This window comes from Diceros bicornis, chromosome X (genome assembly GCF_020826845.1).
Source record: "Diceros bicornis minor isolate mBicDic1 chromosome X, mDicBic1.mat.cur, whole genome shotgun sequence".
NCBI classification, from domain to species: domain Eukaryota; kingdom Metazoa; phylum Chordata; class Mammalia; order Perissodactyla; family Rhinocerotidae; genus Diceros; species Diceros bicornis.
In genome coordinates, this window is record NC_080781.1 from 110566737 (window position 1) to 110580547 (window position 13811).

A 13811-nucleotide genomic window follows, 5' to 3' on the forward strand; every position below is an offset into this window, starting at 1 on the left:
AACCAGGGTCGTGATCAGGGTGAAGAGATCTGCATGGTCCGTAGCCCAAGTGGAGTGTCAGGTTCTGTCTTTACTTAAAATTTTGATAATTTGTTCATGATAATAATCAATTTTGATTTTTTAAAATCTCACAAAAGGTATTATTTATCTGGAATCCCGAGTTTCTGGTGCCCCTTAAATTTAGTGTGAAGGGAAAACCATCCCCACAGCAAGGCCTCAATCTGGATATTACGGAATAATGTACTGTGGGAAGGGTTTCGTGTGATAGGTATTTAAAAGCAAGCATGAACTGAACATGGTGTATTCATTTCATCTACAACTCCAAACACTGAATAGTTGTGGTTTTCTCCCCTCAGAAAGGAGCTTGCAAGATGCGTGCATGTAACTGAGGCTGGCATGCAGGTCAGTATACCTGAAGAAAAGTAACCGGCGAGGCAGCCTTTCTAAACCCTGCTTCAAGACTCGGATATCTATGTTCTAGACATTCCAAAGTTGTGTATTTTTGTTGCCTTTTCCATGCTTGGAAAATAAGTTTTCAACTTTGGGTCTTTGCAGGTGGAAAATGGGATATGCAAACCCCAGCTTATGGGCATTTCTTATTACCAGAAGAAACACGATTTCCTAAAGAAAAAAAAATAGAACTGGTCTACTTCTTCTAGTCCTTGTATACAATTAAATATATATATTTGAAAAATGTATATAAGTAATATATAAATATATTCTATATAATATAAATAAACATGTGTGCAAGTATATGTATATCCATACACATGCATATATACATATATCTATTAGAGAGGACTTCTGTGTGGAAACTGTAAGATGGAAATAATAACAATATCTGTGCCATAGAGTTGATGAGAAGAACAAACGACATAACGTACCTAAGTACCTAGCACAAGCCTAGCCACAGAGGAAGCCCTCAGAACTGCTCACTACTACTACTCCATAATACATCCTATCACCACGGTTTAACCTGTGGCACATGTGGCATAATGGAAAGAGGCCTGGTTAGGAGTCACACGTTCTGGTTCTTTTAGAGAGACACGCTGAAATATTTACAGATGAAACGATGCGATGTCTAGAGTTGCATCAAAATAATCCAGGGGCAGATGCAAGTGTGTTGGAGAATCGGTTAGGGTATTGATGAAATAAGGTTTGCTAGGAATAACCATTGAAAGTGAGTGATGAGTGCCTGGGACTCATCCTACGATTCTCTCTGTTTTTGTATATGCTTGACGTTTTGCATAATAAAAAACATGTTTTTAAATGATCACTTGTTACAAACTCAAATGTTGGCAAAGCCAGGCATGAGAACAGCAAGGAGGGTGGGGACTGGCATATGTCTCTTCACAAAGGGATGGCTAGTATTCAGCTCAGCTCAGTGTTGCTGAGCAGGAATGGTGGGCCAGGACTGCCAGATTTTCCAGTTTTTCAAGATTGGCCCCAAATCAAAATGTTTGTATGAAACCTTCCATTCTTCAAATGTGGGCGGCTAACTGAAATGTTTTACCAAAAAGTGTGCTGGCCATCTAAAACAGGTCTGCAGAATAAACTCAGGTTGCAGCTGCCAATTTGCAGCCTTTGCCGGAGAGCTAACTTTAAACAATTTTCATTCTCTGGAGCAGAAGAATGTAATTAAAAGCACTCCCAAGGCCAAGAACCTTAGGATGCCATTGTTCTACTCTGTTATTTCTCGTTATAAGACCTGCTCCCATACATGCTTTGGTCTCTCCCCTCTATCCCTGCCTGTGAGTTTCTCTAACTTGATCCTTTACTCTGCTTGCCTGGTTTTGATCTCAAACCTGTGCCCGCTGAGGACTAAGAGATTATGAGTGTCTAGGAGAGGAGGCCCCAAGATAATGAATCAGGACCCACTTGACCTAATCATAATGCTGGCACATTTTGTAACTGTTCTTAATGATAAGTGGGCACATTGGGAGAATCTCAAGAAACATTATGCCTCAGGGACAAGGTAACAGGCTGGGAAGGTCAGAGCAACCAGGAGAAGAAAAAGGGGATTTTATGAAACATTCTTATCCAAAAATATATTTTTTGTTTATCAGTAATTAAAATCTAACTCAGCCTCTTATATTTTTAATGCTAAATATTGCAACTGTAACATAAACATATTGTCATTTCCATAGGAAGTACTCTTCAAGGCTTTGTACCCTTTTACCCATTCCATTTATATTTTTCTTTTAATTCAGGAGAGATTAAAAAAATACGTACTTCGATTTGAGCCATTCCTATATTATACACACGTGTGTGCATCCATGGACCTGATCCACTGGGACAACCAGTTCCCTGCATCCTTCCGGTTCCTCTGGAGACTCTTTGAGTCTAGGCTGAACAAGAGACCATGTCTTTTCTCAGCCCCATGTTTGAAATGACTGAAGGGAAGGGCATGGGCCACAGGACATATTTCACCAGTAGGTGATCCTGCTGGTATTTGAAATACTGGTAGCATAAGCTTTCAGCATCACAGCAACATGCATCTGCCACAGTATGAAAAAGGACAGATGGGTGGTGTGGTTCCCTGACCAGGAAACAAAGCCGGGTGGGCGGTGAGAGTGCGGAATCTTAACCACTAGACCACCAGGGCTGGCTATACACATATATACATAGAGATATATGACAAAGTAAAACCCTATATTATATAATATATAAGACACACACACACACACACACACACACACACACACACCCCAAACAAGGCGAATTGACTGTATTGTTGATACAGCCTCTCTGTGAAATATGTCCTGTGTTCCACGCCCTTCCCTTCAGTCATTTCCAACATGGAACTGAGAAAGGACACGGTCTCATGTTCAGCTTAGACTCGAAGAGTCTCCTGAGGAACTGGAAGAATGCAGTGAACCGGCTGACCCAGTGGCTCATTTCCATGATGCACACAGCTCTTCTCGTGGGCAGGAGCTCACTCTAGGCATGGGAAGGACTTTGTTGACTTACTTGCAACAATTTTCAAGGTTTCCTCTGCTTTGGACAGGTGTGCGGCATTGGTGGTCTGGAAGCCAAGGTACCAGCTCCCCAGAGGACCTCCTATTTTTCTCAATTCAGAGAAGAATTCTAGGGCAGCTCCACAAACAGTGCTTCAGACAGAGAGGAGAGAGTGTTGCCGATCTGTTTCTCAACCCACATCTAAGACCACCAAGTAAATGCCAGACCCTTTCCGGGAAGATCTGTGCTACCTCAGAGTTTGTCACTCAGGACTGCCACATGGGCTGGGAGGAAAATAAGAGGATGAAGCCAACACCAGATATAAGGATGAAAAGACATGTTGTCTTGAGTTTCCTTCAAATTATCACAAGAAGAAGAGGAGAATGAGTGGGGAGGGGAGGAGGATAAAAGGAAAGAAAGAAGGGAGGGAGGAAGAGAGGGAGAGAGGGAGGGATGAAAAACAAGGGTAGATGAAGCAAGTTTGACAAAATCCTGATAAATATTGAATCTGGATGATGATTTTTATGGGAGTTCATTACAGTACTCTTTCTACTTTTGTGTGTGTTTGAAAATCTTATGCTAAAAGATATTTTTAAAAACAAAAAGTCAAACTCCTTAACCACAAATGACAATTAAAAAATCATCCCTTATGTTTTTACTCAGTTAAAATTAATAAAGTACCTTTCCATACTTCATTCTAGCTTCACAAGAATTCTGTGAATCTCAAGACATGAAAACCAAGCAAGTGTCCATCGATGGATGAAAGAATAAAGAAGAAGATTGCAGGGTGTATATATATAATGGGATATTATTCAGCCCTGAAAAAAGAGGAAATCCTGCCATTTGCAACAACATGGATGAATCTCGAGGACATTATGCTAAGTGAAATTAGCCAGACAGAGAGACAGAAAAAAAAACAAAAGAGAGAAAGAAAGAAAGAAAAAGTATTCTGGAAATGATTATCTTTATTTTAGCAACAGTAGTAGTAATAATAGTCACCCTATTTTACAGTTGGGAGACTGAAGCTCAGAGAGATGAGGAGGCTTGCTCAGTGTCACGTGACAAGAACAAGGGGCCAAAGTTCTTGCTATGAGGAGGAAACCAGAAGAACAATGCTGTGCGCTGAAACCAGCTTCAGGTGTTCCAACTCCAAAGCCTGGCTTCTTTTCTCAAATCCCTGGTCTTCTGTATTTTTGCAGGGGGGTGGTTAGTGCCATCATGTACCTCCTTGATTATCTGATGGAAGGTGCACACATGCTTAAAATTACAGTACGTACAGATTTTACATTCAAGTTCCAAGAGGCTCACGATCTTCCTGATGGCCGACCATGGCCTCCACATCAGGAACCCCACGTCTGGACAGTGTGCCCCACCCCAATCACTGCAATGAACGGAGCCAAGTACCACCCTAGACACTCTCCCCCTCTACTCCACATCCTAAGACACTGCTTTCATTAAGTCACTGCCCCTGACCAAAACCTGTACAGTGATCCAAGCCCAAATACAGGCATTCTAACTCCTTCCATAACTTTGGCCCCAATCCACCTTTTCAACTACTTCTCACCCACAAGAGTGTTACCTTCAGGCTCTCCCTCCAGCGCCCTCTCAAAGTCACACTTTACATGCACTCACTCTTCTGGGCACCCTGGCTGTGCTGGGGTTCCCTGAGACAAGCTTGCACTGGGTTCCTCCTGGGACTGCTCACACCAATTTTTCCTTTTTTTCTTTTTTTTTTTTTTGAGGAAGATCAGCCCTGAGCTAACATCCGTTACCAATCCTCCTCTTTTTTGCTGAGGAAGCTTGGCCCTGGGCTAACATCTGTGCCCACCCTAGTCTACTTTATATGGGACGCCGCCACAGCATGGCTTTATAAGCGGTGCATCGGGGTGTGAGCCCAGGATACGAACCTGTGAACCCCAGGCCACCAAAGCAGAGCACGCAAACTTAACCACTACGCCACCAGGCTGGCCCCACACCACTTCTTTTAACTGGGATTCCCTGCACAGCTCAGGCTCTGCCAATGTCTGACCCACCCTGTGAGGTGCAAAAGACAGCTTATTACCCATAAAAGCAAAACCTGCTTCTACAACGGGTTGCTAAGAACACAGTGTCTTCAAAGGTTTGAACCCCAACGTACTTCCACCGAGCCGTGTAACCTCTGGAAAGTCAGTGAACCTCTCTGAGGCTCCATTTCCTTGGTTAGGCACTAAAGAGAGTGACAGCCCCCTCCTCAGGGGAGGGCTGTAAGGTTGATTAGCCAGGCCCTGGTGCACGGTGAGATGCCACGTGATGTCACCAGCATGAGCAGGCACAGCTATGTGGTACTCCACAGACTCTCATATCCACTTGGGAGCAGAGGCTACACTCCACGGCTGGCATCTCCAGTCACAGTGTGGGCCTGTGTCCAGACGGACCCCACTCAAGCTTGACCCCTTAACTCCAGCATCAGCTCAAGTAGTCTGAGCCTTCACCATGGGCCTTATACTTGTATTAATTCAGGTAAATTTCACAACATCACAGTTTGGTACCATCAGGATTCCCATTTTACAGCTGTGGCACCCGAGGCACAGAGAGGTCAGCTAACTCGCCCAGGGTCACAGAGCAAGTAAGTGGTGGGGCTGGGCAGTCTGCCCCCATGCTGTGGGGCCTCCTGCCCCGGGGTGGGCCGATCTGCCTCCCCAGATTGTGAGAACCGACAGCGCAAAGGCCACGTGGGCCTTCACAGCCCTCCCCACATTGCTGCCCTGTATACGCAGCAGCCAACATAGGCCGACTGCCTGAAGCACGTCTACGTACAGAAAGACCCGGTAGGAACATGATTTTCACAAGAAAACATCATCTCGGCAGGGCCCACACTCAGGTGATAAGGATCTCTATCTCCTCTCATGGGCCCTCATGAAAAATAATTACTAAAAAGGTGGAAGTAGGAAATGGGAGGCAACATGGTATGGTCATTTATAAAGATCTTTTTAATCGTCTCTATTAATCTTCCCACAACCCCATGTGTTAGGTTCTATGGTTATCTCCACTTGGCAGATAAGAAAACTAAGGCGAAGGGAGAATAAGCAACTCAGGTTAGTGTGGGGGCCCAGGGCAGGCTGCCCCAAAATATCCCACAAGGGCATATTGATGGTTTTGAACTCAAGTTACTTGAGAAGCAGCCAATGCTAAAAGGGGATTGCCCCCTCCTCTCTCGGTTCCCCTGAAAGCAGGAAATATATCTCCCATGTGAAAGGTACTCTCCTGGCACCAGGAGATGGAGACATCCTGATCACCAGAGCTAGGGAATTCAGGGCCCGGAAGCCTGTGGAAACAACCCTTGTTACTTCTACTAGTAGTAGCTCTAGCCTAGACTCTGCTTAAATTCCTTACTAATTACATACCCCAAACCTGAGTTTCTTTGTCCTGACACTTCCTCACAACTTCAGTGTTTCTTTGTGTCAAAAGATAGAAGACCAGCCTGCTTTGCCCATCTCGGAGAACATCATTGTTATGATCTCCGATACGTACCAATTAAATTGGCTTTTCTCCTGTTGATCTGGTCCTGTGTCGATTTTATCATTAGTCAAGAGGAGTAGAAGGGGGAATTTCCCCCTCTCGGACAAACCCCAACCCCAAGCTCCCATTCCTGGAGTCCCGGGGAGTACGGCCGGCTCTGACTTCAGCCTCGTTGCAAAAACTCAGAGCAAGCAACCTCCTAGCTAATCATACTAGTTTGATTATTATTCCCTGCTTACTACTGGCTGCTGGATACGGAGGGCTGGGCCAAGAGATAGTCTCCAAACATTTCTACAACGTCTACGGAGCTAGCGTGAGGTCTCTGGCTTACCCTCTGCAAATCGGCTGGCACAATCCAGCACAGCCCCTTCTTCCTCTGAGAAGACCCCCCACTAAGTCGGGAGTAGTCAGCTAAATGGCAAGGTGGAGTCCCACGTTCTGCTCTCACGCATGCTCCCTACCAGCCCCCTTCTCTCAGGCACACCCTCCCATTTGTTGGCCAAGCCCCTGCCGCATGCGCACCTCAGCCGACCAACACCCGGCAACCGGTGGCAAGCCCACAGAGAGCGCCCACTCAGATACGCTCTAGCCTGGCTAGACGCTACAGCCCGACTAGAGACAGAAGAGCCTTGGAGGAGCCAGATCGCAGGCCGCCGCTCTAGCCTTGAGCCATGGATCGCCGCGCAGAATCCGCAGAAGCGCACAGCCTCTTCGGCAGCCTCTTCGACAGCACTCGGGACCTGGAGCCTCCACAGCAGTGCAGCGACGATGTCACCGGCATCCTCAGCGTGGGAGTCGACGAGGACCTGGAAGAAGTGCATGGTCAGTGGTGGTGGGGCAGGTCCTTCGGGCAACTCCAAGAAACGAGCGTTCCCTGGGAGAGGCGAGCAGACAGGACACCCCTCAGATGCAGCCCCTCACCTCCTTCTTCCAGCAGCCTGGGCTCCAACGCCCTGATCTTGCTCTTTGGGTTTCCTCCTTTGCAGAAGCGAAACCTGTAGAGATCTCACTTATTGGAGAGGGAGGAGAAGAGGGAAAAGGGATACAGGCCGAGCCTGAGCAGGGAGCTGCAGCAGCAGAAGGAAAAGAGGCAGGAGACGAAGGAGAAGGAGAAGAAAAAGAAGACGGCGACGTTGGCGCACGAGCTCCCAGCCCCATGGAAGTGGAAAACTGCGAGGCCGCCGGCGATAGCGGCCGAGAACCAGGAGAGCAGGGGCAGGACGAGCAGCCCTCGCAGGCCGCCGTCGAGTGTCTACTGCCTGCTCTTGGAGACAGGCAGCAGCCGGGCCGCCGGGCCATGTTCACCCCGGTGCAGCTGTGGGAGCTGGAGGGCATTTTCCGTCGCACTCCGTATCCCGACTTGTCGATGCGGTAAGCCGATTGCTCTGGTTCGCACTCAGCTGCCAGCCAGACAGCATGTGGGGCTGGTCCAGGGCGGCCTTTGGCACTCTCACAGGTCCCTCTCCTCCCCTCCTGAACTAAAAGCCACCTGGGGGAGTCCAGGCTGCCAGCCCCCCCCCCCCCCCCCCCCGGCCCTGCACTTGGGTTCTAGGGTGGGGGCGAGGGCTATGCCTATGGGGAGTGAAGGTAAATATTTTCATTCAGGATTTAAATAAATCAAGTCGGGAAACTTTGCTGCCTTTAATATAAAAAACGTTCAGTTGGAACCAGGGCGGGCATACAGCGGAGTAGCCTGAGGCAGGGGGAAGCAAATGCAGGATTGGATGGGGCCTTTACCTAACATTTCGATAATGTCTTGTTCATGGAGTATTTTTCCATTGATTTTTATGTTTTTAAATACTGCGTTTGAACATTATTGATCTTGATTAGTGATTTTTCTGCCTGCCCTTAAGTTTTGTTCTTGAGAGAAAACTGTCTCTAGAGCAAGCCTCAGGCTAGATATAGGAGAATAGTGGATGGGGCGGGGATGTGGGGGAATGGGTGGTAAAAAAAAGTTAAAAATAAGCACAACCAAAGAAGGAACAGCAAAGAGTTTGTGCCATCGTTAAGCATCTCCTAGGGCTGTACTGCAACCTGTTCCTCACTGATAGATGGATAGAGGATAGATACAGGATAGATATAGATAGATAGATAGATAGATAGATAGATAGATAGATAGATAGATAGATAGACAGACAGACGGAGAGACAGAGCACGCTATTTTAAGGTTCTAATTTAATCCATAAAATGAGTAAGGCCAATGATTGAAAGTTGGTAGAGATATATCCTCAGTCAGGGATTTTGATTCATTTTGAAGTTGGTAACACTCAAAGAACCTGTGAACTAGAACTTCACGTGTTCTTGGGAACTGGGCCTCCTTCACCCTTGATACCCGGCTTTCCTTCAGTGCCTTGTCAACTTAAGCTCACTGCAAATCCTGAAATGGTGTGAGTTTTCCTACTGTAGGAATTGGTTCCTAAAACAAGCCACTGACATTTCCCTGAAAGAAAGATGTGTAAATAAGAATGAAATAACATCCTAGATTTAATTTAATCCGCAACCCCCAATACTGAACACTGAACACTTTTCTCCCCTCAGACAGGAGCTTGCTAGACGCATGGATGTGCCTGAGTCCAGGGTGAAGGTCAGTAAATCCGAAAAAGGCAATCTGGCAGGGCAGCCGTTCTAACACCCGCTTCAGGACTTGGACATCGTTGTCCTACACATTCTCTCGTTTCTGTGTTTTTGTTGCCTTTGCCATGTTTGGGAAATGAGTTTTGACCTTGGGGGTCTTGGTGGGTGGGAAAATGGGATAAGTAAACAGCAGCTTTTGGAAATTGCCCATCACCAGAAGGAACATGATTTCCTAAAGGAAAATAAAGTATCACAGTACACTATTCCTTGTATAAAAGATATATACGTATCTCTCTCTCTCTCTACATATATATACAAACACATACACGTATATAGTTCAACTCCTTCTAACACTGGTATCCTTTAGGTAACACTTGTGTCTGGAGTCACATTGTGGTTAAGTCTGAAATGGAAATTATTCAAATTAATGCACCAAGAAATTCCATTACACTAAATTACTTAAAGCCAAACATAAGCTCTTTCTATAAGGAGTGAATTTATAAATATGTAGGCATGGAAGTGAGGGAACAATTCACGCATAGAACACAGCAGATGAGCAACTAATGTCTGTTTAGTTCAGCTGAGACTGATGGAGGCGAGAGCATAGGTCCAAGTGCCTGGTCCTCCTGCTGTTGTTTTTAAGTGTCTGATAAAGCAATGTAGAGAATGGCGGCCCTAAATTTTAATTTCCTGGAATTCTTTGATAGGTCAGCCTGAAAACATTGTTAACATAGTAGATTGTGAGTTATGGTGGAGATGGAGGGCGTGTTGCAACCTTTGAAATATGTCTGAAGCACGAAAAAAACAAAACTACAACAATTCCAAACAAAGTTCCACCGAGCAAAGAAAGGTGGAAGTGTTAGGCAAGAATTACAGAGTCGAACATGTGCCTTGGGGATATCACACGCATTCAAATTGTTGAAACTACCAAATGCATTAGTGAATATTCTCTTGAGGAATTTCGAGCACCTAAGAGATGTTTTCTTCCTTTCTGTGGGACTATTGTGAAGAGATGGGTTGTGTGGGAGTTGTCGGTAGTGGGGGATGGCTCTTAGTTCAGGCTGGATTCTTACCTGTGTCAACTGGAAATACTTTTTCATTTGCTCAGTTGGTGATGACTAATTTAGGGGTCAATGGATCAAAAGGTGATTTTTTGAGACCATAGAAAAGTCTAAGTTGTATCAAAGGATAATTTGGAAAAAGAAAAAAAGAAAGAAAGAGAGAAAAGGAAAAATCAGGATGGGTTTATTAGCTTTGCTGCAGAGGTCGTGTGTGAGTGCAGTGAGGGAAAAGGGCTGCAGACCTGGTGGGGGCGCGTCCAGAAAAGCAGCCCAACAAAGCAGGCCACTGAGGGCCGGCACCCTAAGGCCGCGGGCTGGGCTCACAGTCAGGTCTGGCCAGGGCTCGGGAGGACCAGGCCTCCCTGCTTTCTCAAGCAGGCAAAGGAAGCTGAGAAGAAAAGAAAAACTTAAGTTTTGGTGAGTGGATTTCCTCCCTCCACGGGTTTGCGCAGTGCTCTCTCAATGTGGTTCTGCAGGGAAAAGGAGCCACAAGAACCAAAGAAGGAAAAAGAGAGCGTGTTCTCTGCTATTTCCAAACTCTGCAGCATGAATTTCCCGAAGAAACTTTCCCCTAGTTTTCTTGAGATATAACTGACATACAGCACTGTGTAGGTTAAGGTGTACAGCAGAACAATTTGACTTACGTATATTGTGAAGTGATTACCACGGTCAGTTTCATTAACATCCGTCATCTCATTCAGTTACAAACCAAAAAAGAAAAAGAAAAGAAATGTTTTTTTCCTTGTGATGAGAACTCTTAGGATTTACTCTCTAAACAACTTGCGAATGTACCACAGAGCAGTGTTCACTACAGTCGTGTTGTACATTGCATCCCCAGTACTTATCTCACAACTGGAAGTTTGTGCCTTTTGACCACTTTCATCCAATTCCCACTCCCCCCAGCCCCTGCCTCTGCTAAGCACAAATCTGATCTTTTTCTAGGAGTTTGGTTTTTTGTTTTTAGATTCCACATATACGTGAAATCATACAGTATTTGTCTGAAGAAAATGTTCATGGAGGTTCCCCCCTATTTTGCAAACACAGTAAGAGTTGTTTCATGAAACTATAATTGTAAATATGGACCTGGTATCAGCCTTTACCTCGGTTAGCGCGATTTGCATTTTGGTTATGTTTATGCAGATCTGACCAGTGGTACACTTGGATCCCCCAAATGAGCTCTATTACAGTGGCTTTTTTAGGCTATATATTCATGCAGCAGAAGGAGGCAAACACTGAGATGGGAGAGTGAAAATAAGGCAACAGGCAGAGAGAGGAGGCACTTTGCCTCATGTAAAATTTGCAGACTGGGAATGTCCAAAAGTATTAAACGCAACGGGATTCCGTTAACTAGGATGCTGAGGGGACAGTGTAGTCTAAAGGACAGGTTTTATTTCTAGTTGTGAATAGTCTCAGGGAGGAGCCATTGTGTGACCCCTCACCCACGTGGTTGTCGACTATCTTCCTAAACTACTGGTTCCACCTTCTTGCCTTAAGAATAAGGGATGAGAAGGGGAGCTCCTGGTTGAGTAGCAGGGCCAAGGGGGCCCCGCCATGCCGGGCAACAGCGGCTTCCGTCCAGGGTCCTGGAACTGTAGCCAGAACACGGTGAGCTGACCTGGTCCTGAGCCCAGGAAGGTTTGGAGGGTGGGGCAGATTGGAGCATGCAGAATTGACAATGGTGACAGTGGTATGCCTCTTTCCCTCCAAACTCTTGGCTGGGCAAAGATTTTAAGAGATTTAGTAAATTTGGGACTTTAGTAAAGTGGGCCCAAATTGAGTTAGTTAGTCTAAGCATTCCTTTCCCCTAAACTCTAAGGTATTAAGGCAGTGCCCAGGGTTTCAGCTATACTCGTGTCCCAGGAAGTCAAACCGCAAACTCCCTGGGCTACTCATGAGCAAGCCTCGCTCGCAATGCCATCCTTTTAACTATTTAGTGGTTTCAGAGGATGAATGACCCTTTAGTCATCCTTGAAGGAAAGCTTTGTTGAACAATCCAACACACTCCTATTGATTATTTACTGTGCACTGAAGATGGGCTTTTCGAAATGAAGGCTGTTCCCCTCAGTATGACTTTAACAGACGCCTGCTTTTTACCATGCTGAGCTTAGTGGCAGCTGGACAGCTGACGGTCAGCTGTCAGGACACAGACATAGCAGGCATAGCAATCACAGCAGGGACGGGGCACAGTTCCTCAGCTACACCTGCATCTAAGAGCGGGGAAAATAAGATTAAAGGTGGGAGGAGAGAGACGAAGCAATACCCCAAGCCAGAGCCTGGCACATGGGCAGTGCTCACTGAGGGGGAGCCGAAGCCGGGGCCGTGGTGGTAACTTTCCTAGGGTATTTTCGCAAGAAGGAAATAGCTTCTCCTGGTGCAGTTTAAAATCTTAAGGGCACAGAGAGTTGCCTGCTGTGTTTTTTTCATGACATTAACTGCTCAATGTACTAAAGCAATCCCTTTTTCTCTCTGGTTGAAGGTTTGGTTTAAGAATAGGAGGGCCAAGTGGAGGCGCGGGCAGAGGGCCTTAACATTCAGAAACATGCTGCCCGTGGCCCTGGGCCTCCCCGTCATCATAACCTTGGGCGGATCCAGAAGTGCCATGCTGACTCAGGCTCCGGATTGCATGTGGGTTCTTTGGCAGCCACTGCCACTGGGGCTGCCTCTGCTGCCCGTGTCTCCCTTTCCTCCTCTGTTCTGGCCTCCTCCGCCCTGGCTTCTTCCACCTTTCCTTCCCTGTGGCTGCCGTCGGCATGCGGCATGGCCTGGTCCCTTACCATCAGTGGACCTTTTGTAGTCCACGTTTGCTAAAGGATGGTGTCTGTGCTTTTTTCAAAGTGCTCTTGAGCCAGATTCAAATTCTGCCTCCCTCACCATCCAGAGCAGTTCACCAAATGCCTGCTAAATGTGTTAAAGTGTGAAGTCATTGACCCACTATCTTAGGGCACGTTTTTGTGTTTTCAATAAAGTTGTGAATTCTCTGCGTATTTGTTTTGTGTGTCACATGGGGTTAGTAAATTTGATGGAAATTGCTAAGAAGATGCCATTAGAACCGAAGGCCAAGGAGGCTTCCTTTCATGCATAGATATCTCTGAGTCACCATCGGTAGGCCACGCGCATCTCAGAAGTTTCCCAAGTGCCCGTGGCAGGTTCACACAGACCCAGCCCTTCCCTTCCACCCTCTCCCCCAACACCCTGTCCTCCCCGGACCCTGGCCCATTGGGACCACGTAGATGTGTAAGACGGAGTGGCATGAGTCCCTAATGAGAGAACAGTGTGTTTCAAGGCAGGCCTGAGCCCCATTCTCGGTGAGGAGCTCAGGCACAACAGAGGACTCTAAGGGAAACTTCCTAAGAGGCTCCTCACAGAGCTTTATGGAGAAGTGGGAGCCGGCCCTTCACCTGCTGCTCTCCAACTGCCGTTCACCACCATCCCTTTTGTGGAGGGGACAAGGGGATGGAAACCATTCTAGCAGGAGGGTCCTGCTGCTTCAAAGGTAACACAGGGCGAGACTCCCTCAAGGCCAGAGCAAGGCTCTTCTCCCTCCCCCTTCCTGGCCCCCACCCCCAGAAGTGGAAATCATATTATAGCTCCTGCCCGAGCTGGGAGCTGAGATCACGCCTTCAAGTGTCTTTTGTCCCCTTCAACATCCTTAAGAGAACCCTGGTTCCAGCTCATTCAACACTGAAACGTGTCGGGGTGGGGGAAAATCCCCTTTCTACC

The 13811-nt window shown here is 46.6% G+C and overlaps 1 protein-coding gene across 1 annotated transcript; it reads left to right on the top strand.

Moving 5' to 3' along the window:
• The first annotated feature begins 6953 nt into the window (after nucleotides 1-6953).
• Nucleotides 6954-13067, top strand: LOC131400590 (rhox homeobox family member 2B-like). Its single transcript, XM_058535301.1, has 4 exons — nucleotides 6954-7278; nucleotides 7443-7827; nucleotides 8995-9040; nucleotides 12568-13067. The coding sequence occupies exons 1-4, from the start codon at nucleotides 7128-7130 to the stop codon at nucleotides 12883-12885; spliced, it is 900 nt and encodes a 299-aa protein (XP_058391284.1). The 5' UTR covers nucleotides 6954-7127; the 3' UTR covers nucleotides 12886-13067.
• The last annotated feature ends 744 nt before the right edge of the window (nucleotides 13068-13811 follow it).

Bases quoted from the DNA above. Each gene is read 5' to 3' on its own strand.
- LOC131400590 (XM_058535301.1), top strand. From the start codon at position 7,128: ATGGATCGCCGCGCAGAATCCGCAGAAGCGCACAGCCTCTTCGGCAGC. The intron at 7,279-7,442 runs GTCAGTGGTGGT...CCTCCTTTGCAG, and splicing joins GGACCTGGAAGAAGTGCATG to AAGCGAAACCTGTAGAGATC. The intron at 9,041-12,567 runs GTCAGTAAATCC...CTCTGGTTGAAG, and splicing joins TGCCTGAGTCCAGGGTGAAG to GTTTGGTTTAAGAATAGGAG.